General features: G+C 56.8%; 2 protein-coding genes across 5 annotated transcripts; one reads left to right on the top strand and one right to left on the bottom strand.

The window, feature by feature from the left end:
• The first annotated feature begins 8,910 nt into the window (after nucleotides 1-8,910).
• Nucleotides 8,911-13,578, top strand: NDUFV1 (NADH:ubiquinone oxidoreductase core subunit V1). Of its 3 annotated transcripts, XM_073346663.2 has the most exons (10): nucleotides 8,921-9,105; nucleotides 9,484-9,566; nucleotides 10,117-10,287; nucleotides 10,697-10,880; nucleotides 11,135-11,324; nucleotides 11,531-11,743; nucleotides 12,135-12,301; nucleotides 12,391-12,472; nucleotides 12,818-12,963; nucleotides 13,202-13,578. In XM_073346663.2, the coding sequence occupies exons 1-10, from the start codon at nucleotides 9,043-9,045 to the stop codon at nucleotides 13,283-13,285; spliced, it is 1,383 nt and encodes a 460-aa protein (XP_073202764.1). In that variant the 5' UTR covers nucleotides 8,921-9,042; the 3' UTR covers nucleotides 13,286-13,578. The 3 variants fall into 3 exon arrangements, with proteins under 3 accessions (XP_073202763.1, XP_073202764.1, XP_073202762.1); XM_073346662.2 differs by lacking the exon at nucleotides 12,818-12,963 and having other exon boundaries at nucleotides 8,911-9,105; XM_073346661.1 differs by lacking the exon at nucleotides 8,921-9,105 and having other exon boundaries at nucleotides 9,226-9,566.
• An 823-nt stretch (nucleotides 13,579-14,401) lies between these two features.
• On the bottom strand, nucleotides 14,402-26,054 carry NUDT8 (nudix hydrolase 8). 2 transcript variants are annotated; one of them, XM_073346658.2, is made up of 5 exons: nucleotides 25,953-26,054; nucleotides 21,049-21,317; nucleotides 19,654-19,786; nucleotides 18,661-18,738; nucleotides 14,402-14,937 (listed from the first exon to the last, which is right to left on the bottom strand). In XM_073346658.2, the coding sequence occupies exons 1-5, from the start codon at nucleotides 26,034-26,036 to the stop codon at nucleotides 14,716-14,718; spliced, it is 786 nt and encodes a 261-aa protein (XP_073202759.2). In that variant the 5' UTR covers nucleotides 26,037-26,054; the 3' UTR covers nucleotides 14,402-14,715. The 2 variants fall into 2 exon arrangements, with proteins under 2 accessions (XP_073202759.2, XP_073202760.2); XM_073346659.2 differs by having other exon boundaries at nucleotides 14,402-14,895.
• Between the last annotated feature and the right edge of the window lie 362 nt (nucleotides 26,055-26,416).

The following is a 26,416-nucleotide window of genomic DNA, read 5'->3' as shown; positions in this document are numbered from 1 at the left end:
CCTCTCTGCGGTGAGTCGCACACAGTCCGGCTGCTCTGCCGTATATCCTACAGCCCTGTGTAAGATCCATGTGAGGGCCATGGGCAGCCCTTGTGCCACCACGACAGCAAGCTATCCCCTGCCAGTGAATACTGGGGCTGCTCCACTGAACGTACCCAAATGCTCCCCTGGCCAGCTGTGCTGAAGTGGGGATTTTCTGTAATATGTTGATCAATCCTAGGTGTGCCTCAGTTTCCCTCTGTACTGTGTATTGCTGCCCAGTGGGGGGAGGGGGGAAAGGGTTAAGCCTGCTCTTGGGGCAGCGCAGGAGATGTGAGGGTGTATCACGCCTTGCTCTCTGGGCAACAGTGAATAGGTCATTAAGTAACTAGCTAGAACCTGCTGAAAGCCACCCCGTATCAACGCAGAATCCCAGAATCTGAAATTGACAATGGGAAGCCCCCCCTCCCCCACTGGAACATTCACACCCAACAATCAATGATCAAGAGGAAAGAAGTGCCCCTAGGGTGACCAGATAGCAAATGTGAAAAATTGGCACAGGGGTTGGGGGGGGGGTAGTAGGAGCCTATATAAGAAAAAGACCCAAAAATCGGGACTGTCCCTATAAAATCGGCACATCTGGTCACCCTAGGTGCCCCCAGCAGGGAAGCTGATCAGACACCAGCTGGAGAACAAAGGACTGAGAGGTGACATTAGAGACACAAGGTCGGGGAGGTAATATATTTTATTGGACCAACTTTTGCTGGTGAGGGAGACAAGCTTTCAAGCTACACCGAACTCTTCTTCAGGTCTGTGATGCTGTTGGGGTGTCGTGCAGTGTCCATGTGGTGGGGCTGGGTGCCATGGTTTCTCCCGGAGGTGGTGTCCCATGGGTTGCGGAGTTGGCTCCACTTTTTGTTTTTGTGGTGAATGGATCATCAGGTTTTGTGACAGTTGTGTTGGGTTTCTTGCATGATTTCCAGATAAGTTTCCTGGTGGCTTTCTTTGAGTCTCAGAGCCCAGGCTCCAGCCTGAGCCCAAAAATCTACCCTGTTATTTTTTGCCCCACACTGATCCAGGCTCCCAGTGCCCTGGGTTTTAGTTTGCAGTGTAAACATACTCTAGGAGTCTATCTCTGTTGGACTTGCTGGGCACAGCTCATAGTGTGAAGGAGGCATGCTGGAGCCCAGGTGCTCAGTCTCGGAGGCACAGAGGCTGCATGAAGGAAGAGTGGGACCCCTTGGAGGTCTGGCACACTGAAGGGTTCCTTCAAGATACTGTTGAAAAGCTGGGGCCTAGCACAGAGTTTGTGGATCTGTGTTAGAGGTGGGTTACTGCATGCACTGGTGGTATTTTGCAATAAGTGACTTGCAGCAGGAAAACAAGGTTAGTCAAAGGAAAATGGCGTATAACCAGCTCCCTTAGAGCAGAAGCACAGAACTGGTCAGGAAGAGAGGGATAAGTGTTGGAAAGTTCAACGAGACGCAACTGATTGCAGGCCGGAGAAGCTTGATTGAACCAAGAAGCAGGGTCCAGACCCGGGCAGGGTTCCTAAAGAGTCTGAGAACAACAGAAGTTGCAGCCGCAGCAGCAGCAAGGCACGCTGGCGAGGCCTGTTCTCCTTGCAGCACAGTGTGCTCGTGACCCGGTTCCCCTTCGCTAGGGCTGAAGCAGTGGGAGCTGGACCTGAGAGTGAAGGAGCTTCAGTTAGAGAGACAGAGATTAGGGGCAGGCCTACATTTAAATCGCTGCAGCTCTGCTGCTGTAGCACTTCAGTGTAGACGCTACCTACCCCAACAGGAGAAGGACCCCTCCTGCCAGCCGAGGTAATCCACCACCCCAAGAGCCAGGTCAATGGGAGAATTCTCCTATCGATGTAGTGCTGTCTATACTGGGCGTACGCTGTCCATGCTGAAAAATCCACACCCCTGAGCGACGCAGTTAAACCAACCTGATGTCCTAAGACCTGGCCTAGATGACCGTGAGAGGCCGTGAAATCATGAGGAAGAACAATGGAAAAACCAGGAAAAGCAGTGAAAGCATGAGCTGGAGATGAAGAAACAGAGGGGCAAGTGAACCTACATGGGGTAAATGGTGAGGGACCATGGGTTACCTATTCCACAGGGAGCCTAGATACCAAAGTGTTGCCCCAGTTTGGGGGGGAGGATATAGATGCTGACCTCACTGCCTTTGAGAAGGGTTGGAATTTGAACCTGGTTGACCCTGCACACCGGTTCTGCTGTCTCACCCCCAATGCTCGGTCCCCCAAGGCCATAGAGCCGTACAGCCAGATGGACAGCGTTAATACTGGGGGCTGGGAACTGTTCAAAAAGGCTCCACTGCTTAAGTTTGACCTGACACCTGAGGCTTATAGGAAAAGTTTTTGGGGTGTACAAAAGACCCAGGATGTGACCTAAATGGAAGCCTGCTGGGGGAATTCTATCTCCACAGCTGGAGTGAAGGTGCAGGCATCACCGCGCTGGGGGATTTGTATAACCTGGGTGGGTTGGAACAACTCTCTGAGATATCTCCCCATGAGCTTAAAACGTGGCTAGTGAACAGAAAGCCTAGAGAGCTGCATAGAGGTGGGGGGCAGATGTATTTAAGGCAGTAGGTCTGGGTATGAAAAGAGACCCAAAGGAGACTGGCCGAAGCATGAGTCCTGGGAAAGGGGATTAATTAAAGCCAAAGTAGGGGGAGCAGCCAGCTCCATTAGACCCCTGCCAAGGGATTGCAAGGAAATTGAGGCACAAATGCTGAAAGGAAGGACAACCTGGTTCCACATGTGAAGCTGTGTGCCCTGCCTATGACTCAGATCTCAGTGCAGACACAGGAAGAATTGGGATGGCTCGTACCTGGGGTTCTCCAGGACATCAGCTTTGGCCACGTCCTTGGGAATGACTGTATCACTTTTAAGACAAAATCCAGTCTTTTTCTGTAACAACCAAGAGTTTGAACCAAGAGAACCAGAAAGCTCAGACTGGAGGTGTCAGTGAAAAGGCAAATAGCTCAGTTGGCAGGGAGCAGGGCATTTCCCCCCTTGCCTGTAACACTAAGGAAAGGCTGTTAAGCTCAGGATACCTGTCTGTCTGTCAGCAGGCCCCTTTATGTGAGTGGGGCAGAGGAACGTTCCCCATCTCCACAAGGGACATGTGAGTCACACGGGCTCCGGCAGAACTTCCCTGAGGCTGTGGCGAAGGGAGCCAGCTCACAGCCTGCTCTCCCTGGGGAAACAGAGTCAGAGCTGAGCCCAGTGGGAGCTGAGACCCCAGCTGAGTGTGGGCCGACATGGGCAGGACAGGAGGACACCAGGCAGGTTTGCCTTCTCCAGTGGGGAGAGAAGTCTCAGAGAAAGGTAAAGCAGCCGGACGGCTGCTGCTATTAATACAGACATTTTGTCAGTGGGTGGCCATGGCCATGGTGGGCTCTCTTAACCAAGAGGCCTCAAATTACAGCCCACCAGCAGGTGGGAGGGCAGGGCAAGAGGGGTCTCTGTCCTGGGGGCAACGGCAACAGGTTAGACCCAAAAGGGAAATTGGGTTACTGGAATACACACAGCCCTGGGATTGGGACACAGCTCTGTAGTAAAGTGTTGAAAGCTGGAATGTTGTTGCCTTAGGAATGCAGTTCAGACTGCCCAGTGCATCTGTCCTTGGAGCTCCGATGTTATCGTACAAGCAGGGGATCAGGCACCCTGCTCGTTCAGCAGATCTCAATGTTACTCATGAAGAAAGACCACCGGCACAGGTCGGTGACAAAGGCACCCATCCAGGTTTATTGCCCTCAAGACACAGTTTTAGTGCCCTGGCTCCATGGTTACAGGTACACTCACACATGAGTGCCCCGTGGCAAGGAATAGCTCAGTCATCAGCGGGAATCTCTGTTGTCCCCATGGCTACACAAAGGGTTAAGGTCAGGGACCCCAAAAATGATAGACTGAGACAAACAACCGGAATAAACACCTTACGTACCACCTTACGTGTTTGTTACCTCCCCTTGTTCCTCATATCTTGGACAGAACACTCTTACTCATTATTTTGTCAAACCATCTTATCTCATACTAGATTGGGATGTATCCGTACAATCTAGGATATATTTATGTAACTATCTAGTGCCTAGTACACCAGCAACAACTTTGCCAAGTTCATGTACTGGACAGTGAACTTGTGAGCATCTGCTTTAATACGTGGCCTGACTTGGGTTCACAGCCTCTGGTTCAGGCCTCAGATTTGGCACCAGGCCCACTGCTCTAAGCTCTCTCTCTCTACTACAAACTCCAGAGGGGGCCTGCCAGTGTGCGGGAGACCCTTGCCTCACCAGACCCTCGGACACCAGAGACATGGGTGGGTTAAGACCAGCCTTGCAGGGGGACAAACCTACACTGACCCCCCAAATGCTCAAGGGGTCACTCCCTATCCCAGCCTAGGGGGCAGGACACCCCAGGCTGCAGCCAAGATGGCCAACACATGGAGGAACGTGGAGTCATGGCAGGATCCTATCTCAGTTTCTAACCCAAAGGTTTTGCGGTGGCAGGAGAGCACAGAGCTGCATGAAAATTCCCCACTGCCCCCTGCCAGCGTCATCGAACAGACCTGCCCTAAGGGAGGGGATGTAAGACTGCTCTGAGCTGTGTATTGGAAACTGTAAGTTTGACTGATTAGAAACTGCTGTAAGAATCTAAAAAGAGCCTGGTAGGACAGCTACAAAGGGGATGGGAAATGTGTAGTAGCAGCTCTGCATAACAGTTGTGGGTTTGAACTTCCACAGGTCACTGGTTAAAGTGACCCTGCTCACTTCAGTCTCAAAGGGGGAAGAAATGTGACCATGTGGAAATTTCCTGAAATATTTTGATAAATCCCACAAAAGTCTCGGTTTCCCTCCATACTTTGCATTGCTACCCGGTGGAGGCAAAAGGGAGCTCCTGGGGCAGTGCAGGAGACATGAGGTGTGTGTGTCTGCGCCCCAATGAACAGGGTCATTAAGGAACTGGCTGAAGCCGACCCATTTAAAGAAGAATCTGAAGGAGACAATGGGAAGCCCCAGTGACCAGAACATTGACACACTGAGCAGAGACCAGCTGGAGAACAGAGGTCAGAGGGCGAGTCCATAGATGCCCACTTCTAATGGCGCCGGTAGGTGCTCGACCCCTCTCTGCCCCCAGCCTCGCTTCGACTCCACGCTGGCCCTGCCCCCTCCTGCCCCCATTCTAACCCCTTCCCCAAAGTCCCTGCCCCAACTCCGCCTCCTCCTTGCCCCTATTCGACTCCTTCCCCAAAGTCCCTGCCCCGGCCCTGCCTCTTCCCTGCCTCCTCCCCTGAGTGTGCCACATTCCCGCTCCTCTCTGCTCCCTCCCGGAGCTTGCTACAGCTGTTTGGCAATGGCAAGCACTGGGAGGGAGGCGGAGGAGCAGGGATGCGGCGAGCTCAGGGGAGGAGGCGGAGGTGAGGCAGGGCGAGGCAGGGTGGGGAGCTTGGCTGCCGGTGGGTGCAGAGCACCCACTAATTTTTCCCCGTGGGTGCTCCAGCCCCGGAGCACCCACAGAGTCGGCGCCTATGGGCCAGTCTACGCTAGAAGCACAACATGGGCACAGCTGCACAATGCAGCTGCCCTGCTGTAGTGTGTCTGGGGAAGATGCTCTTCCATCAGCATCACAACTCCAGCTCTGTGAGGGTGGTAGTTATGGCGGCGGGAGAAGCTCTCCCAGTGACATAGCGCTGTGCACATGGGCGTTTAGGTCGGCGTGACTTACGTCGCTTGGGAGGGTGGCTTACTCACACCCCTGAGAGACATAAGTTATACTGACAGAAGTGGTAGTGTGTACAAGCCCTAGGCGTGACAAGCGTGGGCTTTGGGGAGATGCTGGGCTGCTCTCACCTGGGACTGACAAAGGGCAGAGACGGTGACAGAGCTTGAGTTGGGGAGTCCGTTTCAGCTTGGCTGGGTGAAGCCGTGGCCTGGCCAGACAGACTGTATCTACCTTCACTTCTCTCTGCTCCCATAAGGATTTCCAATGCTGTGTGCTAGGTGACTGATAAAGCCGTCTGATTTGAAACACTGCCGGGTGTCACTGCAAACACCTGCTGGGGTGTCGGAGCCCCCAAAGAGCAGCCAGGTCTCTCCCTGGAGTCTGGCTCAGTGGGAAACACTGAGCAGAGCTCATGGGGTGAAGCAGGAGGGCTGGAGTCCAGAGGCTCCATCTCAGAGGCAGTGAGATCACATGGCTGGCCCTGCAGGAAGAGTGGGCAGGGGCACCATTTCAGATTTTGGTGTGCATGGGGCAACTTTAACCATGATTCCAGGGGCTACTTAGACACCTGAAAATGCTAGGTTTTTGGCAGATAATAGGGGTGGGGGAGCACAACCACAAATTATAACTCAAAGGGGGGACTCAGCTCAAAAAGTTTAAAAACTGCTCAGGGTGCAGTGAGGGGGTAGCTAGGGGCTGTGTGCCAGGAGAGGGGTAACTCAGGAGGCAGGGAGGGGCTGTGGCTGCAGGGCCAGGTGCTCAGTCCCTAGTTGGCACAGTGGGGCAGCTCTGCTCCATGTGGTCATGTGCACACCAGCCCGGGCCACGCCGTCCTACGTGGTTACCTTGGCCACCGGCCCCAGTGGTTCATGGGCACTGAGAACTACGCCTACCTTAGCCTGTAGATCACAGCAGCCGTTACCCAGTCCACGTGGGGAAACTGATTGGGACATACAGAGGTGCCTGGCATCACCGTTCGCCTTGTGCCCAATGTTTCTCTGTGCCGTCCCGAGCCCCCTAGCAGGGCTCAGGGCCAGCCCTGCACAGCAGGGCTCAGGGAGGGAGCAGGGCCAAATGGAAGGCAGAAATCTGGGTGACACCCCCCTCCCATGCATCACCTCTGTGATATAGCCAGTTGTGCACAACCCCAATCTCTGTCCATGCAGGGGGGTGCAGGTGCCCTCCCTAAATTGCACCTCTGAGAGTGGGATCAGCTGAGGGGCTGGCGCACTGAACGGGCTTCTCCAAGGAACCATTTAAAAGCTGGGGCATAGCACCAATCCTTTGCATCCCTGACACCAACCAACACTAGGGCAGCACAAGGATCATCATCATCCCTAATCACATCAGCCATGCCATCAGGGGCTCGTTCACCTGCACATCTACCAATGTGATAGGAAAAACCGGTAGGAGAACACTTCAACCTCTCTGGCCACTCAGGAACAGACTTAAGGGGTGGCAATTTTGCAACAGAAAAGCTTCAAAAACAGACTCCAGCGAGAAACTGCTGAGCTTGAATTAATATGCAAACTAGATACCATTAACTTGGGTTTGAACAGATACTGGGAGTGGCTGGATCATTCCACATATTGAATCTATTTCCCCATGTTAAGTATCCTCACACCTTCTTGTCAACTGTCTAAATGGGCCATCTTGATTATCACTACAATTTTTTTTTCTCCTGCTGATAATAGTGCATCTTAATTAATTAGCTTCTTACAGTTTGTATGGCAACTTCCACCTTCTCTGTATGTATATCTATATCTATATCTTCTTACTATATGTTCCATTCTATGCACCTGATGAAGTGGCTGTAGCCCACAAAAGTTTATGTTCTAATAAATGTGTTAGTCTCTAAGGTGCCACAAGTACTCCTGTTCTTCTTTCATCATCCTGTCTGTAGATGCTCTGTCTCAAAGGCAGAAATTCCCTTGCAAGCAGTGTTGCCAATTTAGACTTAGTGACTTTTTGGTTTCCTTAGCGAGAAAATAAGTGTCAAAGTCACCAGTGACAAATCTAGTGACTTTCACTGCCAACTACAGTGACATTCAGAGAAAGAAGTCACCAATATCTAAAGTGACAAAATCATTCACAAGCAGCTCAATAGTGTTAATAAAATCCATTCCATGCTCCATTCTGCTGCACAGGAAGTCAATGTCATTACGTCTCAATTGAGCACGTCCTTGGAAGGAATCCCATTCCAGGACTTCTTGGGCTGAGATCACTATAATTTGCAGGCGAGGAAAACAAGTTTGTGGAGGCTAATTAAACAGTTTGCTACAGCCAGGCGCACTTTGGAGTGAGCAGCCCATTAGCCAGGCCTTGTTTTTACCCATGTGTTCTTTCTCGCCACTCCATAGTAGGTAGCGCCCCCTGTAATGCAGGGAAAGATGGCTCATGAAGTGGGCAGGCTTGGGGAGCCAGTTAAGCCAGCGAGGCAAGCCGCAGGGGTGGATGGCGGGGTGGGAGGAGACAGGGCCACCGGCCCCAGTGGGATGGGGGGCACCCTGCCTCCGGGAATGAAGCCCTTACTACAGGATCAAAGGTGGAGCGAGCTTGATTTCAGTTCCCCTTTACTCCTTCCCCTGGCTTGGCCAGGGGTTAGCTGCCCGGCTGTTTTCAGAAATCAAACCCTGGAAGCGGGGGGAAGGGGGTCCGGCTGGTGGATTTTTGGCTTCAAATCTACTCTCTTGGCTCCCTGCAGCGCCGAGCTCGGGTCGGGTGAACGCCTCTTGCCCCGCAGGGCTCAGCCCCGCGTCCCCACACGGCCCGCGGTGACACACTTTGAGGTCTATGGTAATTGCTCACAGAATGGGGGCGGGGCTGGGCTGACTGACGTAACGCCCCGCCCCCGCCCCCGCCCCCGCCCCCGCCCCCGGCTGTCCCGACAAACTGCCACTCGCGCCACTGGCCCCTGGCGCCGCATGGTGGGGCGGACCCTGCTCTCGGGACTCTCCCATTCGCTGCCAAGAAAGGGAGGCGCGGCTGAAACTAACCAACCCCAGCGCGGCCGGCTGCAGGGTACGGCGCGCCCTGGCCAATGAGCGGCCGGAGGAGAGAGGCGAGAGCGCGCGCGCCCAGCGTGTGTCCGTGCGCTGGGCGCGGTTTACTGGACTCCCCGCAGCCCCGCCCCCGGATTACGGCTCCCAGCAGGCTCCGCCTCACTCCCGAGGACGTGACGCCCGGCCCGACGCGCCGGAAGTGGGTCCCGGCGACATGACGTCGTTTGCGCGCGACGCCGCCCCTCCGACGGCTGGGTGAAGGTGACGGGGCGGAGCGCGCGGCCCAGACGGACCCGATCCCCGGCCTCGCCCGCCATGGCCGCGCGGCAGCTGCTGAGCCCTCGCGGAGCTGCTGCCTTGCGCCGCTTCTCCGCCGCGGTGAGTGGGGGGCGGGGCCTGGGGCCTTCTTCTCCCCGCCCTCCTGCCCCCGGCGATGACTCTGGAGCCGAGTGACGCCGGCTCCGCCCCTCCCGCCGGGACACCCCTCCCCCCCCGCCCCAGGGCCGGGCCGGGGCCGCAGCTGGGCATCGGCTTGGCCTCAGCCTTCCCTCTGGGCCCGAGCCTGCCCCCCCTACCCCGCATTGTCCCTCCTCTGCCCCCGCGCAGGGCCTCCCCGCTGGGGGCCAGGGCAGCGCTGGGTAGGACTGGGGTAGTGCTGGGGGGTGGGTGGTCCCAGGTTAATGCCTGGCCATGAGGGAGAGGTGCTGCTTGCTGTGGGGCTGGTACCAAGTCACCTTGGCCATGTGCTTTCTGCAGACAGCTCCTAAGAAAACCCAGTTTGGCTCTTTGAAGGACGAGGACCGGATCTTCACGAATCTGTACGGACGCCATGACTGGAGGTGAGAGCCAAGCTGCACAGCCTACAGTATGACTCCTCACTCCTGGACCGTGCGATACTGCCCTCTACTTCTACTCTGATTACAGCTGGAGTGTGGACCAGTGGGCACTGGGAGCCCTGTGGTGGGTGGGAAGAGATCCTATGTTCTAGTCACCCCCTACTCCTAGCCGTATGGCTGGATGGGTGCTGGCACCCTTCAGAGAGGAAAAGCCCCATGTCCCATTCTCCAGCCTCCTGAGCCTGCTGGGCCCCCTCCTCCTCCCTGGAGGTGAATTGGAGCTGGCACCTCCTAGAGGTGAAAGACCCTACACGTTCCCCACCAATTCCCCCGCCCTGGGATCAGATTACAGTCAACGCCCCCTGGATGGGAAAGGTCCTGCATTCCATTCCCCAACCCTGAGCCTGCCAGTCCCCCTTCCCTGTCCTGGGGCTGGGTTGGAGCTGGTGCCCCACGGAGGTAAAAGAGCCTGCATCTGTTTGGTTTGTGCTCTAGGTTTGGTACTACTGATCCCCATAATGTAGCCAGCTACTTTGCCTTCTCTTTTGTCCAGGCTGAAGGGGGCTCTGAGCCGGGGTGACTGGTACAAAACGAAGGAGATCCTACTGAAGGGGATCGACTGGATCTTGAATGAGATCAAGACCTCGGGCCTGCGAGGTCGGGGCGGGGCTGGCTTCCCCACAGGCCTCAAATGGAGCTTCATGAACAAGCCTTCAGATGGCAGGTGGGTGGGGCAGGGCTGCTACTGTTGAGCCCGCTGCAGCATGGGATGGACAATGGCCCAGAGCGATACAGCTCCTTCTCCTAGTCTGAAACATCGCTGTGGGGCAGGGCTTGTGGGGTGGGCAGTGCTTGGGCCTGCATAGAACCTGGACATCCTGGCTGCAAGCTCCCCGCCCTAACAAGCGTTCCTGGAGTACCTCCACCCCGGGGGCAGTCCCATTGCAGGGCATGGGGCTGCTGAGCTGCAGTGTGTCTGGGCCCCGTTGGCTCCCTAGGGTGGGGACAGCTGGCAGTACTGACCAAACGGGCTTTGCTCGCTGGCAGCAAGGTGGTGGAGCCGGGTCTGCGGTGGGATGGTAGCTCACGCAGGGGGGGCTGCTGCGGTCGGTTCGACGGGGTCTGTGTTCCAGGCCCAAGTACCTGGTGGTGAATGCAGATGAAGGGGAGCCAGGCACCTGTAAGGACCGCGAGATCATGCGCCATGACCCACACAAGCTGGTGGAGGGCTGCCTGGTGGCAGGGCGCTCCATGGGGGCCCGGGCTGCCTACATCTACATCCGTGGGGAGTTCTACAACGAAGCCTCCAACCTGCAGGTAAGCAGGAGCTATATGGGGAGCAGGTGCACTAACCCCTAGAGCCTGGGGAGTTGTGGGGTGCGGCAGCAGCCACCACTTTGACCCATTTGCCCATGTGGCACAGAGCAGGGCTGCGGGTGTCACGGCAGGAGCAGCTGTACTGACTGGTCTCTCTACAGGGCACAGAGGGCAAGGCAAGCCAGGGAGCCAGGCCAGGCGGGTGTGGAGCAGCAGGGCCGGGGGAGCAGCTGTGCTGACCTGTCTCCCTGCAGGTGGCGATCCGTGAGGCCTATGAGGCCGGCCTGCTGGGCAAAGATGCCTGCAACTCAGGCTACGACTTCGATGTGTTTGTGGTGAGAGGCGCTGGGGCCTACATCTGTGGGGAGGAGACAGCGCTGATTGAATCCATTGAGGGCAAGCAGGGCAAGCCACGCCTCAAACCACCCTTCCCGGCTGACGTTGGTACGACCCACCGGGGAACTGTGCTGTTGGGGGGAGATGGGGGGTGCCTTAGTGGGGGTTCGCTTGCCCTCTTTAGGGTACTGAGGGATTGTGGGGTGTTCTAGCTGGGTCCCGCTGTCCTCCTGCTTGTGGGGCGGGGGGTCACGTTGGAGCACTGGGACCCCCAGCCTGCTCTGCGTCCATGTCACTGCTCTCTCCTTCCCCAGGCGTGTTCGGCTGTCCCACTACCGTGGCCAATGTGGAGACGGTGGCTGTGGCGCCCACCATCTGCCGGCGTGGGGGGGCCTGGTTTGCCAGCTTCGGGCGCGAGCGCAACTCGGGCACCAAGCTCTTCAACATCTCTGGGCACGTGAACACGCCCTGCACCGTGGAGGAGGAGATGTCGGTGCCGCTCAAGGAGCTGATCGAGAAGCATGCAGGTGAGATGCCAAACCCCAGTCCTCCCCTGACTGGTGGGTGAGCAACAGGGCTGGACACCCGCCCGTCCCCCTTTCCCCTCTTAGGCCACTTTGTCTCAGGGCTGCCCCACAGGTCTAGCTCCAGCTGTGGCGGCTGTGGGTAGCTCACCCTACAGAAGTAGGCAGGTGTGGGGGGGGAGTGATGGGGGAGACGAGACAAGTGCTGGCCTGCTAACCCTGCTTGTGGCCTGTGCGCAGGGGCTGATCTGTTGCTTCCACCCAGAGCCTGGAGTAGCAGGTGGCACTAGGAGGAGGCTTGGGCGGAAGGAAGGGGACAGCACTGGGCATCATGGATCTGGTTTGCCATGGGGAGGGGAAGTGCTAGGCCTAACCCTGCCCCCTCTGTGCACAGGAGGTGTGCGTGGCGGCTGGGACAACCTCTTGGCGGTGATCCCAGGAGGCTCCTCCACCCCCCTCATCCCCAAGTCAGTGTGTGAGACGGTGCCCATGGACTTCGACGGGCTGGTGCAGGCGCAGACTGGGCTTGGCACAGCTGCCGTCATCGTCATGGACAAATCGGTAAGGCCTTAGCCTGCCGGTGGCACGCTCTCTTCCCCCCCGCCCCCCCTCCCCCGCAGTGTGGCACTCACCCTCTCTTCCTTCCCCAGACAGACATTGTCCGAGCCATCGCCCGCCTCATTGAGTTCTACAAGCATGAAAGCTGTGGGCAGTGCACCCCCTGCAGGGAGGGTGAGTGCTGGGAGCTGGGCTGCTGCTGATCTGGGTATGACTGCGGGAGATATGCCAGACTGCCCATTGGTGGGATCGGAGTTGGTGGTGGGAGAGGATGCTGGGAGAGCTGGGGTCACTGGGTGTGGTGGGGAGGATGCTGGGCTGGCTGGGGTCACTGGGGTTAGGATGGGGCAGGGAGGATGTCTGACTAGCTGGGACCATGGGTGGAATTGGGGTGAGGATGCTGGACTGGCTGGATCTGTGGGTGTTGGGGGTGGGGGTGGGGATGCCCAACTGTCAGGGCCTATGGGTGGGATCGGGGGAGGGCAGTTCTGCTGATGCAGCCTCGCCCCCCCACCCCAGGTGTGGATTGGATGAACAAGGTGATGTGGCGGTTCGTGCAAGGCAATGCGCAGGTAGCTGAGATCGACGCGCTCTGGGAGATCAGCAAGCAGATTGAGGGCCATACCATATGCGCCCTGGGCGATGGGGCCGCCTGGCCTGTGCAGGTAGCGGGCGGCTGGGCACCAGGGTGGCCTGGCAGAGGGAGGGGGTGTGGGTAGGTGGTGGGTGTGTGCATAAACTAGCCTGACACAAGGGCTGTGTGTGTGTGTGAGAGAGAGGCTCCTGCAGATGGGGGGGGGTACATCTGGGGGCTACTCTGCGTGTGGTGAGGGGTGGATGGCAGATGCAGGATGGGGAGAGGTGCTACCTTGTCAGCCCTGCACACTCATTCCTTGCTTGCAGGGGCTGATCCGTCACTTTCGCCCAGAGCTGGAGCAGCGGATGCGGCGTCATGAGGAGACCCAGGCTCGGCAAGCGTCCGCATGAGGGCTGGGTGCCCGGTGATGGAGGGGGCTGGATCCCGCCTCTCTGTGTGTGGTCAGCGCCCCTCCCCCATGACAGCAGGTGGGAGGGGCTGAGCACTTGATCCGCATGGGGGCAGCCCTCGGTGCCTCTGGGTGTTGATAGGTTTCTCTGGCATGTGCGGGGCGGGTGACTTACCTGTGTGTATATTGGGGTTCCTCTTGCATGAGGGGGAGACCCCCTGGCTGTGCTGTCTCCTCACCTGCCCACTGGGTGAGCTCCTCAATAAATGTGCTGTGGTGGCAGCTGGTATCTCCTTCCTGTGTGAATGCGTATCTGTGTAACGCTAGGGAGCAGCTGGGCATGGAGCCCCAGGCTGCTGTCCCTCGCAGGGGCCCCCCTCTCTTCCAGAAGAGGGGCGGGTTGGGTTCCATTACAGCTGTGGCGATCTGGCTTATTTTGGGAGGTGATCTGGTACCAGTTGAGCTCTGCTTGGGTCTAATTTGAAAGCCTGACCTGACACTTCCCCGAGCCTGAGCCAGTGCTGCTGCTGCCTCCGCGTCCTCAGGGCTTCCTGCCCTCAGGCCCCTGCGATCTGTCTGGGCCGCCTCTTGCCTGGGAACTTGGAGGTGCCGCGACTCGTTGGCATGCTCACTCTGCAGCACAGGCCGTGTGGCTGGGCAGCAGTGACTGGCAAGAGACTAGCAGGTGGCTGCTGCTGTGCCAACCCCAAGGGCAGCAGGTGGTCAGATCGGACTGGAGCCCACGGGGTTGGGCTGTTTTCTGACCTCACTTCACCCAAACTGGCCCCTATTGAACAGGTTGCGGGGGGGGGGGGTTGCGGAGCAGTGCTGTGGGAGTGGGGGAGAACATGGGCAGTGGGCGGCGAGGACTGGCCTCAGAGAGCCTGGCCAGGGCCCACATGTGGGTGGAAGAGTGGCCCTGTGGGAGGGGGCCACGCTGGGGCACCAGGGGTTCCTCCAGTCCCCGTTGCTGGCAGGGGGGGGGTAAAGGGGGGGGGCTGTTCATGAGTTCCTGTTGGTGTTTCCCACAGGGGCAGGAGCTGAGGCCCAGCAGGGGGCAGCACTTGGCCCTGGGCCACTGCCCCCCCCACCCCAGCACTGAGGTGGCACACTGAACTCAGGGAGGTTTGTTTATGCGTAGGCCCCACATGAAATACAGCAGGCTCCAGCATCACGGCTCACGCAGGTCTCACCAGTATCCCCCCTCCTGACACCATGTAACTCTTCTCCCCCGCAGCATTATCAGGGGCTGGGGATTCCCTCCTGGGGTCACCCCCTCAGCGCTGTCCCACGCTTCTGGGGCAGGCATGCCCAGCCTGCTCCTCTTGTTCTTTCTGCCCTTGAGGTGAGGGGACACCTCACCCAGACCAGCCAGCTGGCTCTCTCCATGCGGCGGGGTGGGGCAGTCCATAGCGCAGGTGGGCTGGGGGCTCAGCGGGGGCTGGGTGGGCGTGTTCTCCGGCGGTAGGCGCTGGGCGCCAGCAGCTCCAGCGTGAGGTCCGTGATGATGGCTGTCAGCCCCCACACCCGGTAGCGGCTGTTGAGGAAGATGGGCAGCGTGTGGCTGTAACGACCCTGGTGGCGGAAGTGGGTGTAACCGTGGTTCTGGGCCTGCAGCAGATGAGACAGAGGGATGGTGAAAACATCCTCGACCTGGGGGCGGAGAGAGACACAAACAGCATGTTGGTGTTGCGCTGCCCGGCAGGGTCCCCTTACCCCCGTGCCTGGCCCTCGGCCCCCGGGCTGGGCTAGGGAAGCAGCACACCCGAGTGCCCTACGGGGGGCTGTGTTCCATGGCCCCAGCACACAGCACCTCCTACAGTAGAGTAGGGCCCGGGAGAGGAGCAGCTGGGACCATGGCTGCTCCCTCCTTGCCAAGCCTCCCTCCCCACTAGGGGAGTGTATTCTCGAGCACAGATACTCCTGCAGCATGACAGCATCTTGCTGTTCCTCCCTCCCCACAGGAGCTGCAGGCTGGGCGGGGCTCATCCCCTGTCCCCCTGGGAGCTCCCCACTGGGCCATTCCCCTCTGGAGCTGATGGAGGCCTTTTCAGGGTGACCTCTAGGAACTGTGCTCAGCCCTCTGCTGCTCAGCTTTATGAGGGATGGCTGGTGGCAAAGCAGGCAGGCGGCACAAAGGCGACCTCTACCCTCTTAAAAGCCCCCGGTAGCGAGCCTCAGAGCCATATAGACGTGGCTTGTGCTGGAGTTTCAGAGCCCACCCCCCTGCCCCGGCTTCAGGCCTCGAACCCACACGCCTCCACGGCTGTTTTCAGAGCTCCAGCACAAGCCCAGGGCTGTAGAGCCGGGCTCGCTACCGGCTGCAAGTTTTAAAACGCAGCGTAGACATCCCCAAAGGTGGCAGGGATGCATCAGACCTGGCCCCTGGGTAAACCTGGCCCCTTCCGTCCTGCCTAGTGCCGGCTCCTGTGGCTGAGAATGGAGCCTGCAGGTCAGGCTGAAGGGTAGGGCTGTCCTTGGCAAGCTGGGACCCTGAGTAGCCCCCAGGGGTCCTGGTGGCTGAGAGGTGAATGCAGTCCTTGGTGTACAAGTGGAGACAGCGAGCAGGGGAGGGGGAGGGCCCACCACGGGTTACCGCATCCAGTGCGGGGATTGGCCTTGCCCAGAGAACACCATCTCACGGCTCTGTCCAGGAGGTGTCATGCATCCATGGGATCGGTGCTGCACCCCAACTTTGAGAGTTGCTTAGAGGAGCCCTTCAGTGTGCCAACCCCCCAAGGGGTCCCACTCTTCCTCTCAGGCCTCTGAGAGTGAGCCACTAGGTTCCATCCCTCCTGCTCCACCCCATGAGCTCTGCCCAGTGTATCCCACTGAGCCAGGCCCCTGCTCAGAGACTTGTACACTCTTCGGGGACTAATGCACCCCAGCCAGTGTTTGCAGTGACACCAGGCAGCCTTTCCCACACACAGCAGGGTTTATTAGTCAGCTGGAACCAGTCTGGGGAGGGTCTTAGGACAGCAGAGAGAAATAAAGGTTAAGACACTGTCCATCTGGCCAAGCCAGTGCCATCTACCAGCCAAGCTGCTTGGCCTCCATTTCAGGCTCCGTCTGTCCCATTCTCAGTCTCAGATGAGCATGCTGTCTCTCTCAAATGCCCTCTCCTATCCCTTTCTGGCCTCTCTGTCATCGGTTCTCAAGCTGGCCTAGGCTCTGCTTCCCTGCCGTGAGGTGGGGGGAACCTCCTTCCTCATGTCTCCTGGTTGCTATGTGTGCGTGTTCTCGTCACGGTGGCTTCCTATCATCTTTTTTGGCTTAGGCATCGCTATGGCTCGGTTTCAGCAGGTTCTAGCTAGTTCCTTGTTCGCTGCACCCCGCACAACAAAACGCCACCCACACCTCACGTCCCCTGTGCTGCCCCAGGAGCAAACGTAACTCTTCTTTCATAGCTTCCAAGGCCAGAAAGGGCCATTGCCGCCATCTGGTGTGACCTCCTGTCTAACCCAAGCCAGGGAACTGCCCCAAAACAATCCGTAGAGCAGAGCTTTTAGCAGAACATCCAGTCTTGATTTAAACATTGCCAGGGATGGAGAATCCACCCTGACCCTTGGTAAATTGGTCCAATGGTTAATTACTCTCGCTCTCAAACATTTACACCTTATTTCCAGTCTGAGTTTGTTTAACTTCAACTTCCAGCCATGGGATCCTGTTAGACCTTTCTCTGCTAGACTGAAGAGCCTATTATTAACTATTTGTTTCCCATGTACGTACTTATGGACTCCGATTGAGTTGCCCCTTAATCTTCTCTTTAAGATAAACAGACTGAGCACCTTGAGTCTCTCACTATAGGGCAGGTAATCATTTTCATAGATCTTCCCTGAACCCTCTCCAATGTATCCAAATCTTTCTTGAACTGTGGGCTCCAGGACTCGACACAGCAGTGGTCACACCAGCAGCAACTACAGGGGTAATGTAACCTCCCTTTCTCTACTCAAGATTAGTCAGCATCACATTAGCTCTTTTGGCCTCACCGTCACACTGGGAGCTCATGTTCAGCTAACTACCCATGACTCCCAAAATCTTTTTCAGAGTCACTGCTTCTGAGGATACAGTCCCGTAATACGACCTACCTTTTTTGTCCCTAGATGTATACATTTACCCATATTCAAATACATAGTTTGCTTGTGCCCAGTTTCCCCAGTGTTCCAGATCACGTGATATCTGTGCTCCTGTCCTCTTCATTATTTACCACTCCCTGACTTTTGTGTCATCTTCAAACTTTATCAGTGACGATTCTGTGTTTTCTTCCAGGTCACTGACAAAAATGTTAAATAGTGCAGGGCCAAGGACCAATTCCCCTGGGACCTCGCTGGAAACGCACCTTCTCAATGCAATTTCCCATTTAAAATTTTCCACCACTGGGTGGCACTGCAAAGTATGTGGGGGAGGAACTGAGGCACACATAGCATTCATAGACCCACTACAAACAAATCCCACAGTCACAGAAGACGAAGAGGTGACTGAGTCTGGTGCATAAGGATCGCCAAAGGAGAGCATTTCTGAGAGCAGGTGACTCTAACTTCAGACACAGGGCTGGGATCAGACTGGAAATAAGGCACAAATGGCTAATAGGGAGAGAAAATAATGCTTGGAACAAGGTGCCCAGGCAGAGCGGATTCCCTATCATTCTTCCTTGAACTCTCAGGCCACGTCTACGCTAAGGGTGCTTGAAGCGAAGACGCTTCCTACAAGGATGGAAGGGATTTTTCCATCGCTGCAGGAACTGCACCTCTCTGAGAAGCAGCAGCTAGGTCCTCCGAAGCGTTCTTCTGTCGACCTAGCCCTCTCCGCTCCAGGGGCTAGGCTGGTGCAGCTATAGTGCTCGGGGCGGGTGGAGAATTCTTCACACCCCAGAGAGCCGTAGCTGGCTCACCCTAACATTTAAGTGTAGACCAGCAGGCCTCAGGGTCTCTTTGCAGGAGATGGGCTCTCCCCCAAGCCAGGACATTACTGCCCGAGTGGGTTGCTAGGTGGGGGGCTCCAGTTGCTGCAGGAGGGGAGCTGCTGAGCAGGGCAGGGGAGGGATCCCCCAGCAAGGGGCACTGGGGTGGTCTTGGGTTACTGGATTGGGGCAGAAACTCAGCCAGGGTGATTGGGAAGGTCCACTCTGGCCAGACCATGAGTCACTCCAGGTAGGGGGAGCCTGATGCGGGCAGCCAGGTCCATGGTGACACTGGTCCCAGCTGCCCATAGGCCAGGGGCTCTGCTGATCTCCCTCCCTGCAGGAGGCCAGCACGCTAACCAGGCTGGGGTGCCACCCTCTGGCCAGGGACCCAAAGGATGTGGGGGGCCCTGCACATGCTAAGGGCAGCCGCAAACAGCACAGCCATGGCGGGGTGGGGAATGCGTGGGGCTCACCTCTTGTGGGTTGGGGCTCAGACGCACACACTCCAAGGGGCCCAGATGTGCCAGGACGGGAGCTACAGTCAGTCCCCTCTGGAAGGAAACCAGAGTGAGACCTCACTGACACTGGCTTCCCTAGGAACCTCTCCCCATCCCAGGACCCACCTTTGCCTCACAGAGGTATCCCCTGCCCACAGGACCCACCTCCACCTTGTAGCACCGCCCCCCCGCAATCCTCCCTAAGAGGCCCCTTGGCCTCACAACACTGCTGCAACAGAACCCACCCCTATTGGGAGAGCCCCCATGGACCCTCCACGTTGCAGTGCCACCCTCCTCCTCAGAGAGACCCCCCCCATGGACCCTCCTCCTGACAGCACTGTCCCCCAGAATCTCCCTCTCCTCAGAGAGGGCCCCCTCCGATAGCCTCTCTGCCTCACCACCCCCACACCATGGGACACACCCTGCCTCAGAGGGATCCTCCCTGCCAGCCTTCCACCTTAGGATCTCCCTCCTCTGAGACCCCCCCATGGCCCACTACCTCACAGCGCCCCCACCCCAGGACACATCCCGCCTCAGAGAGAGAGACCCCCAATGGGACATCCCCACCTTACAGTGCACCGCCCCCACATAGGACCCTTCCCTGTCACACAGTACACACCCCCCAAAAGACCCCTTCAACAGGACCCTCCTGCCTCACAGCACCTCCCCTCACATTGCCACGCGCAGTGGACCCCAGCCTCAAGAGGATCCCAACTCACATGGCTGCCCCCCATGGGACCCTGCTCCAGAGCAACACCCCACCCTTCATGCTGCTCCTCCCACATGATCCCACCCCAGAAAAATCCGCCCTGCCCCAAAGTGATCCCCCCCACCCCAGGACTCTGCCCCAGAGAGACCCCCCACCCTTCCCTCACACTACCCTACCCCAGAGAGATCCTCCCGCCCTTCTCTCACACTGCCCTGCCCCAGAGATTCCCTAACACTGCTAGGGGAGTGGAATGGTGTTACCCCAGTGGGTAGGGGTCTCATGACCCCCCAGACGCTCTCAGCCCCCAAGTGCAGGCCCAGCTCTTCCTGAGTCTCCCTCAGTGCTGTGGCAATCACATCCTGGTCGGAGCTGTCGCGTTTGCCGCCCGGGAAACTGCAACAAGAAAACCAGAGTCTCCTTAGAGGGGAGGCAAGACCCATTGCCTCAGGCGCTGTGGCAGGCAGAAGGGGCATCTTCCACCCTGGCACCAGATGCTCAGGAACTGGCCAAAGGGGCATAGACTTAATACAGGACCACAGAGAAGAGCTTCCATTAACTATTGAAACAACAGAGGGGTGGAGGGGCAGCAGCAGAGCTGTGCGTGAGGAGAGCCCAGGGCTGGGATAGCAGGGGACTGTGAGGTGGGACTGAGTTGCACTGGGAGGTGGGGAGCCCTGGGCTGAGATAATGGGGCTGTGGGTCAGGATTGAGGGGCACCGGCAGAGCTGTGTGGGGGTAGCTCTGGGCTGAGATAACAGGGGGGTGTAGGCTGGGATTCAGGGGCACCGGTAGGGTTGTAGAGGGGGGTGGGAGGGAGCCCAAGGCTGTGATAGCAGGAGGTGCAGGCTGGGATTGAGGGGCACCGGCAGAGCTGTGGAGGGGTGCGGGGAGCCCAGGGCTGGGATAGCCGGGGCTGTGGGTTGGGATTGAGGGGCACCAGCAGAGCTGTGGGAGGGGGGTAGCCCAAAGCTGGGATAGCAGGGGGTGCAGGCTGGGATTGAGGGGCACCGGCAGAGCTGTGGGAGGGGGGTAGCCCAAAGCTGGGATAGCAGGGGGTGCAGGCTGGGATTGAGGTGCACCAGCAGAGCTGTGGGAGGGGGGTAGTCCAAAGGTGGGATAGCAGGGGGTGCAGGCTGGGATTGAGGGGCACCGGCAGAGCTGTGGGAGGGGGGTAGTCCAAAGGTGGGATAGCAGGGGGTGCAGGCTGGGATTGAGGGGCACCGGCAGAGCTGTGGGAGGGGGGTAGCCCAAAGGTGGGATAGCAGGGGGTGCAGGCTGGGATTGAGGGGCACCGGCAGAGCTGTGGGAGGGGGGTAGCCCAAAGCTGGGATAGCAGGGGGTGCAGGCTGGGATTGAGGGGCACCGGCAGAGCTGTGGGAGGGGGGTAGCCCAAAGCTGGGATAGCAGGGGGTGCAGGCTGGGATTGAGGGGCACCGGCAGAGCTGTGGGAGGGGGGTAGCCCAAAGCTGGGATAGCAGGGGGTGCAGGCTGGGATTGAGGGGCACCGGCAGAGCTGTGGGAGGGGGGTAGCCCAAAGCTGGGATAGCAGGGGGTGCAGGCTGGGATTGAGGGGCACCGGCAGAGCTGTGGGCGCAGGGAAGGTAGGCTTGGGGAGCAGGGCTGCAGGGCACTCAGTGCGTCGAGGGCCGTGGTACCTGACATCTCCCTTGTGCTGGCCCGTCAGCGTGCTGGAGCGCAGCGTGTACAGCAGTGCCGGGTACCCGCCCACAGAACACAGCGTCACCAGGACAGCCGCTGCCACCGCCTCCTGCCGGTAGCGTCTGGTGGAGGCCTCCAGCAGCCCTCGGCACCGCTGCTCATTCTCCCGGGACAGGTACTCCCCTGCAGAGCCGCCTGCCCTCCTGGCACCAAGTGTGGGGCGGGCACCCAGGCGGAGGTGGTGCAGGGCAGGGAACATCACACCCTGCGGAGAGAGCGAGAGGACAGCACAACTGAGGCCAGCTGCCCTTCACCGAGCCACGGCCATGTCAGCTCGCAGGGCAGAACTCACTGGGTGGAGCAAGGGGGCTGGAGGCCAGAGGCTCCATCTCGGTGGCAGTGAGGCTGGGTGGCCTGCCCTGAAGGAAGAGTGGGACTCCCTGGAGGCCTGGTGCACTGAAGGGTTCCAAGCACTGTTTAAAAACTGGGGCCTAGCACCGATCCTGTGGATCTGTGGCAAATGAGTTCAAGTACTGTGGAGCCTGGAGTGGGTAGGTGGCTGGACAGTGGGTTCCAACACTCACAGGGGGGTGCCAGATAGCAGGTCTGTGCTCTGGGTGCGTGCCTAGGGACCCTGAGATTGGGCAGTAGCTGGACTCTGTTCAGGCTCCAGGTGTTTGAAATACCCCAGAGATCCAGAGCACAAAGGCTTGGATTCCATCTCACAGCAGCCCTAGCAGAACCCTTCCACCACCATGCCCACTCACCCATCCCCTTCACCACCATGCACCTCTACCCTCATCCCCACCCACCATGCTTCCACTCACCCACTGCCATGCCACCCCCCACTGCTATACCCATCCACCACTCACCCATCCCCTCCACCACCATGCACCTCTACCCTCATCCCCACCCACCATGCTTCCACTCACCCACTGCCATGCCACCCCCCACTGCTACACCCATCCACCACTCACCCATCCCCTCCACCACCACACTATGCCACCCCTACGAACACCCACCCCTCCACCCACTCATCCCTATGCACTCTCACCCATCTCTCCTCCCATCACTGCTATGTGCAGTCACCCATCCCTTCCTTCCCTTTTATGATGAGATTACTGGTTCTGTGGATGAAGGGAAAGCAGTGGATGTATTGTTTCTTGACTTTAGCAAAGCTTTTGACACGGTCTCCCACAGTATTCTTGTCAGCAAGTTAAGGAAGTATGGGCTGGATGAAAGCACTATAAGGTGGGTAGAAAGCTGGCTAGATTGTCAGGCTCAACGGGTAGTGATCAATGGCTCCATGTCTAGTTGGCAGCCGGTATCAAGTGGAATGCCCCAAGGGTCGGTCCTGGGGCCGGTTTTGTTCAATATCTTCATAAATGATCTGGAGGATGGTGTGGATTGCACTCTCAGCAAATTTGCGGATGATACTAAACTGGGAGGAGTGGTAGATACGTTTGAGGGGAGGGATAGGATACAGAAGGACCTAGACAAATTGGAGGATTGGGCCAAAAGAAATCTGATGAGGTTCAATAAGGATAAGTGCAGGGTCCTGCACTTAGGACGGAAGAACCCAATGCACAGCTACAGACTAGGGACCGAATGGCTAGGCAGCAGTTCTGCGGAAAAGGACCTAGGGGTGACAGTGGACGAGAAGCTGGATATGAGTCAGCAGTGTGCCCTTGTTGCCAAAAAGGCCAATGGCATTTTGGGATGTATAAGTAGGGGCATAGCGAGCAGATCGAGGGACGTGATCGTTGCCTCACCAATGTCAAATAGAGGGGCTCATCTGGAGTACTGTGTCCAGTTTTGGGCCCCACACTTCAAGAAGGATGTGGATAAATTGGAGAGAGTCCAGCGAAGGGCAACAAAAATGATTAGGGGACTGGAACACATGAGTTATGAGGAGAGGCTGAGGGAGCTGGGATTGTTTAGCCTGCAGAAGAGAAGAATGAGGGGGGATTTGATAGCTGCTTTCAACTACCTGAAAGGGGGTTCCAAAGAGGATGGCTCTAGACTGTTCTCAATGGTAGCAGATGACAGAACGAGGAGTAATGGTCTCAAGTTGCAGTGGGGGAGGTTTAGATTGGATATTAGGAAAAACTTTTTCACTAAGAGGGTGGTGAAACACTGGAATGCGTTACCTAGGGAGGTGGTAGAATCTCCTTCCTTAGAGGTTTTTAAGGTCAGGCTTGACAAAGCCCTGGCTGGGATGATTTAACTGGGAATTGGTCCTGCTTCGAGCAGGGGGTTGGACTAGATGACCTTCTGGGGTCCCTTCCAACCCTGATATTCTATGATTCTATGATTCCTGCAGGGATGGCATGGTATTTACCAGAGGTGGGTTTTTTACCAGGTAAAATCATGGTTTTTACTACCCTGGGAAAAACTAGTTAGTCCCAATTTAAGGCATTTTAAAAACGGTTTCAGTAATGCACACCACTTTAGTTACATATTGAAAATGCGGTTCCATAAGGCAGTAGATTCAGTGATTAATTTAGGGTTGTACAAATAAAAAGTAAAACTGCACAGGGCATAATACGAATATATGTAATTAGGAACGTCGGAATGCCTGTGTCCAATTTGGTTTGGTATTTTCCTCAAGGAAATCATACGGGTCATGACTCATTTTCAATATTATACAAATATCAAAACCATCTGAGGATATGAAAATGACAGCAATGCAGAGGTGCAAGCTTGATGCATTACGCAATCAGAAGCATGCAGCATTGCAGGCGACCAGCCTGGGTCCATCTGGCCATGCAGCATTCTGCAGCAGTAGACCAACTTTGATGCAGCGGATAGACCGAGCCTATTCCTCAGTTATGAATGGATGTATCCAAAGTTTAAAAGATTCGTTCTTTGCTTGCTGCACTTGCTGGGCACTGATGCAATTGCATCACCAGTTCTATGAAGTTAGATGGACTATCAGCATCCTTCAGATTTTCCCATCCTTTTTCTTCACAGTGGATGAAAAAAGATTTCTTTCTGCTTTAAATGCAAGTAAATATTGCGCAACATTCAGATTTTTGCCAAGCACCCACTGCTTTGCAATATATTCTTGTTCAGCTGACGGTTTCCTTCCTGTTTTCCTGAGAAGGAGGTTGATCAACATGTGTACAGGAGTAATTGCCTCAGGATGTCTCTTTTGTACTTTTGCTTTATGTGGTGCAAGATCTTCATTTATCTGCAGATCCAACCATACTTCACATGTAACAGCAACTGTTGATGTGTGTCCCTTTGGAGTGTGTCAAGTGCCACCGCAACTGGTTTCAATTGAGTGATCAAGTTCTTTGCTTCTTGGTAAATTCCTTGAGTATTAATTATACTGATCGCTCTATCTTCAAATTCTGCCTCATGAGTTCTCACAATCCTGAGATAATGTGGCCGATTTTTAACTTATGTTTCCAGGCATGTTATTTGATTGTTCCATCGTGTCATTGGGGATTCGGCATTCTTTGAACCAAGCTCCAGGCTGACAGCGATTTACAAAAATATTCTGGCAATCTACGTTTCATCAAAGCACTTACTGTACGTTCTTGTCCAAGAAGATTGAGTCAATATGATGCACATCCATCGTCTTCCAAATCAATCATACTTTCCATCTTTTTCTTATTTTCTATCATGTTGCTCTTCACAATGCAACTGTACAATTCATTTGCTAATGCCTTGGCTTCTCTTGCCAGTGTAGCATAGTACTGTCCAGGCTTCTTATTACATACCATATCAACCACTGACGCATGAAGCAGTCTTCCCTATTTGCACACAGTGAGCAATCCACACAGTTATGCCAGCCGTAACTGTTTTTCCATGTAATTTGTTGCATGCTTCCACCCCTCAAGCCATCAGTAACTGCATTTCACTGTTCACCTGGTACCTGCTTTTGACTGGGTGCTCGGTAGCCTGGCCGTAGGCAGCTGATCATTGCTTGAAAAGTTGGATGCTCAATAACAGAAAAGGGAATATTACTGCTACAAAAAAAATTAGCAATTTTCCAGTCTCTCTTTTGTTTCAGTTCTGGAGTTTGTTTTTGTAATTGAAAACAACATGACACTTCCTGCTCGTTGTCTTTGGCTGACCTGGATCCAGCTTCCTTCTGAAGTACTTGGCAATGGCAATGCAGTAATATTAGTACCTTCACCCTCAGAGTCTGAGTCTAACGCTCACAGATGTTTAGCCAAAGTCAGTCGGTTCTGGGAGTCTCCTTCTCTCACTGCATTCAGCGAAAAGGTTCCCCGCCTGAGATCTCAGTCGTACCACTCGCTTGTTCTTTGCAATTTCTGTAGCACTGCCTCTCTTCGCCACCTCCGCAAACTCTCTCACAATAGCCATGACTTGGGTCGAGTGGTTTTTCCACCTTTCGCTCATGCTGAAATATTTGGACTTGGAGTCACCGTGCGCGCTGAGTCCAGCGGCCTCGCTCCAGCCACCCTGGCCAAGGGACAGAGGCCCGGGGTGGGCAGCTCCCGACCAACAGGAGCCAACAGGCTTCCGCAGCTGCGAGTCCTGTGATGAATTTGCAGAAGGCACATAGGGAATTCTCCACACCCAGCACGGTAGGACAGGCCCAGGTCCCTTTCTGTTGGAGGGAGCCAAGGCAACAGTGTATACAGCCCATGCACCCCCCGCCCCATGCATCCCGCTCCACCTCTCTGCACCCCCCGCCCCATGCATCCCGCTCCATCTCTCTGCACCCCCCGCCCCATGCATCCCCCTCCACCTCTCTGCACCCCCTCCCCATGCACCCCCTGCACCCCCCACCCCATGCATCCCCCTCCATCTCTCTGCACCCCCGTAACCCCCTGCACCCCCGGCCCCAACTCCCAGGGGCTCGCGCGGCCGTGTCTGGCCCCACGTGCTCTGGGGTGTCCCTGGCCGCAGGGCCGAGTCTCACCAGGCAGCTCCTCGGACACCGCGGGGTCAAAGCGCCCGCGTTGCCCTCAACAAAGATGGCCCCTGAGCCAGCTTCCCCGACCATTAACAGACCTCCCCCGGCGACTTCCGCCCCAGAAAAACATGGCGGCAGAAGCCCCCGCCTCCCGCCGCTAACAGCCAATCAGATGACGGGAGGGCGAGCTGCGGAGAAGACACGCCCCCTTTCTGGCCCCGCCCTCTGGGCTTGGATGTGGGGAGGGAGCTTGGGGGCAGTGACCGAGCCCTGAAGCACCTGACTACTTAGAGCCCCGCCCCTTTCCAGAGGGGACCCCCCGCCCACCAGCCTCTGGGAATCCCACCCCCAAACCCCTCTCCACAACCCCCCCCAGAGTCCCCAGCCCTGCTGCCTGCCCTCTGGGAATCCCACCCCCAAACCACTCCCCACAACCCCCCCAGAGCCGCCAGCCCTGCTGCCTGCCCTCT

The sequence above is a fragment of the Lepidochelys kempii genome, chromosome 6 (assembly GCF_965140285.1).
Source record: "Lepidochelys kempii isolate rLepKem1 chromosome 6, rLepKem1.hap1, whole genome shotgun sequence".
Classification (NCBI taxonomy): domain Eukaryota; kingdom Metazoa; phylum Chordata; order Testudines; family Cheloniidae; genus Lepidochelys; species Lepidochelys kempii.
Note: the sequence above shows the minus strand (reverse complement) of the source record. Positions and strands in the feature narration are given on the sequence as shown.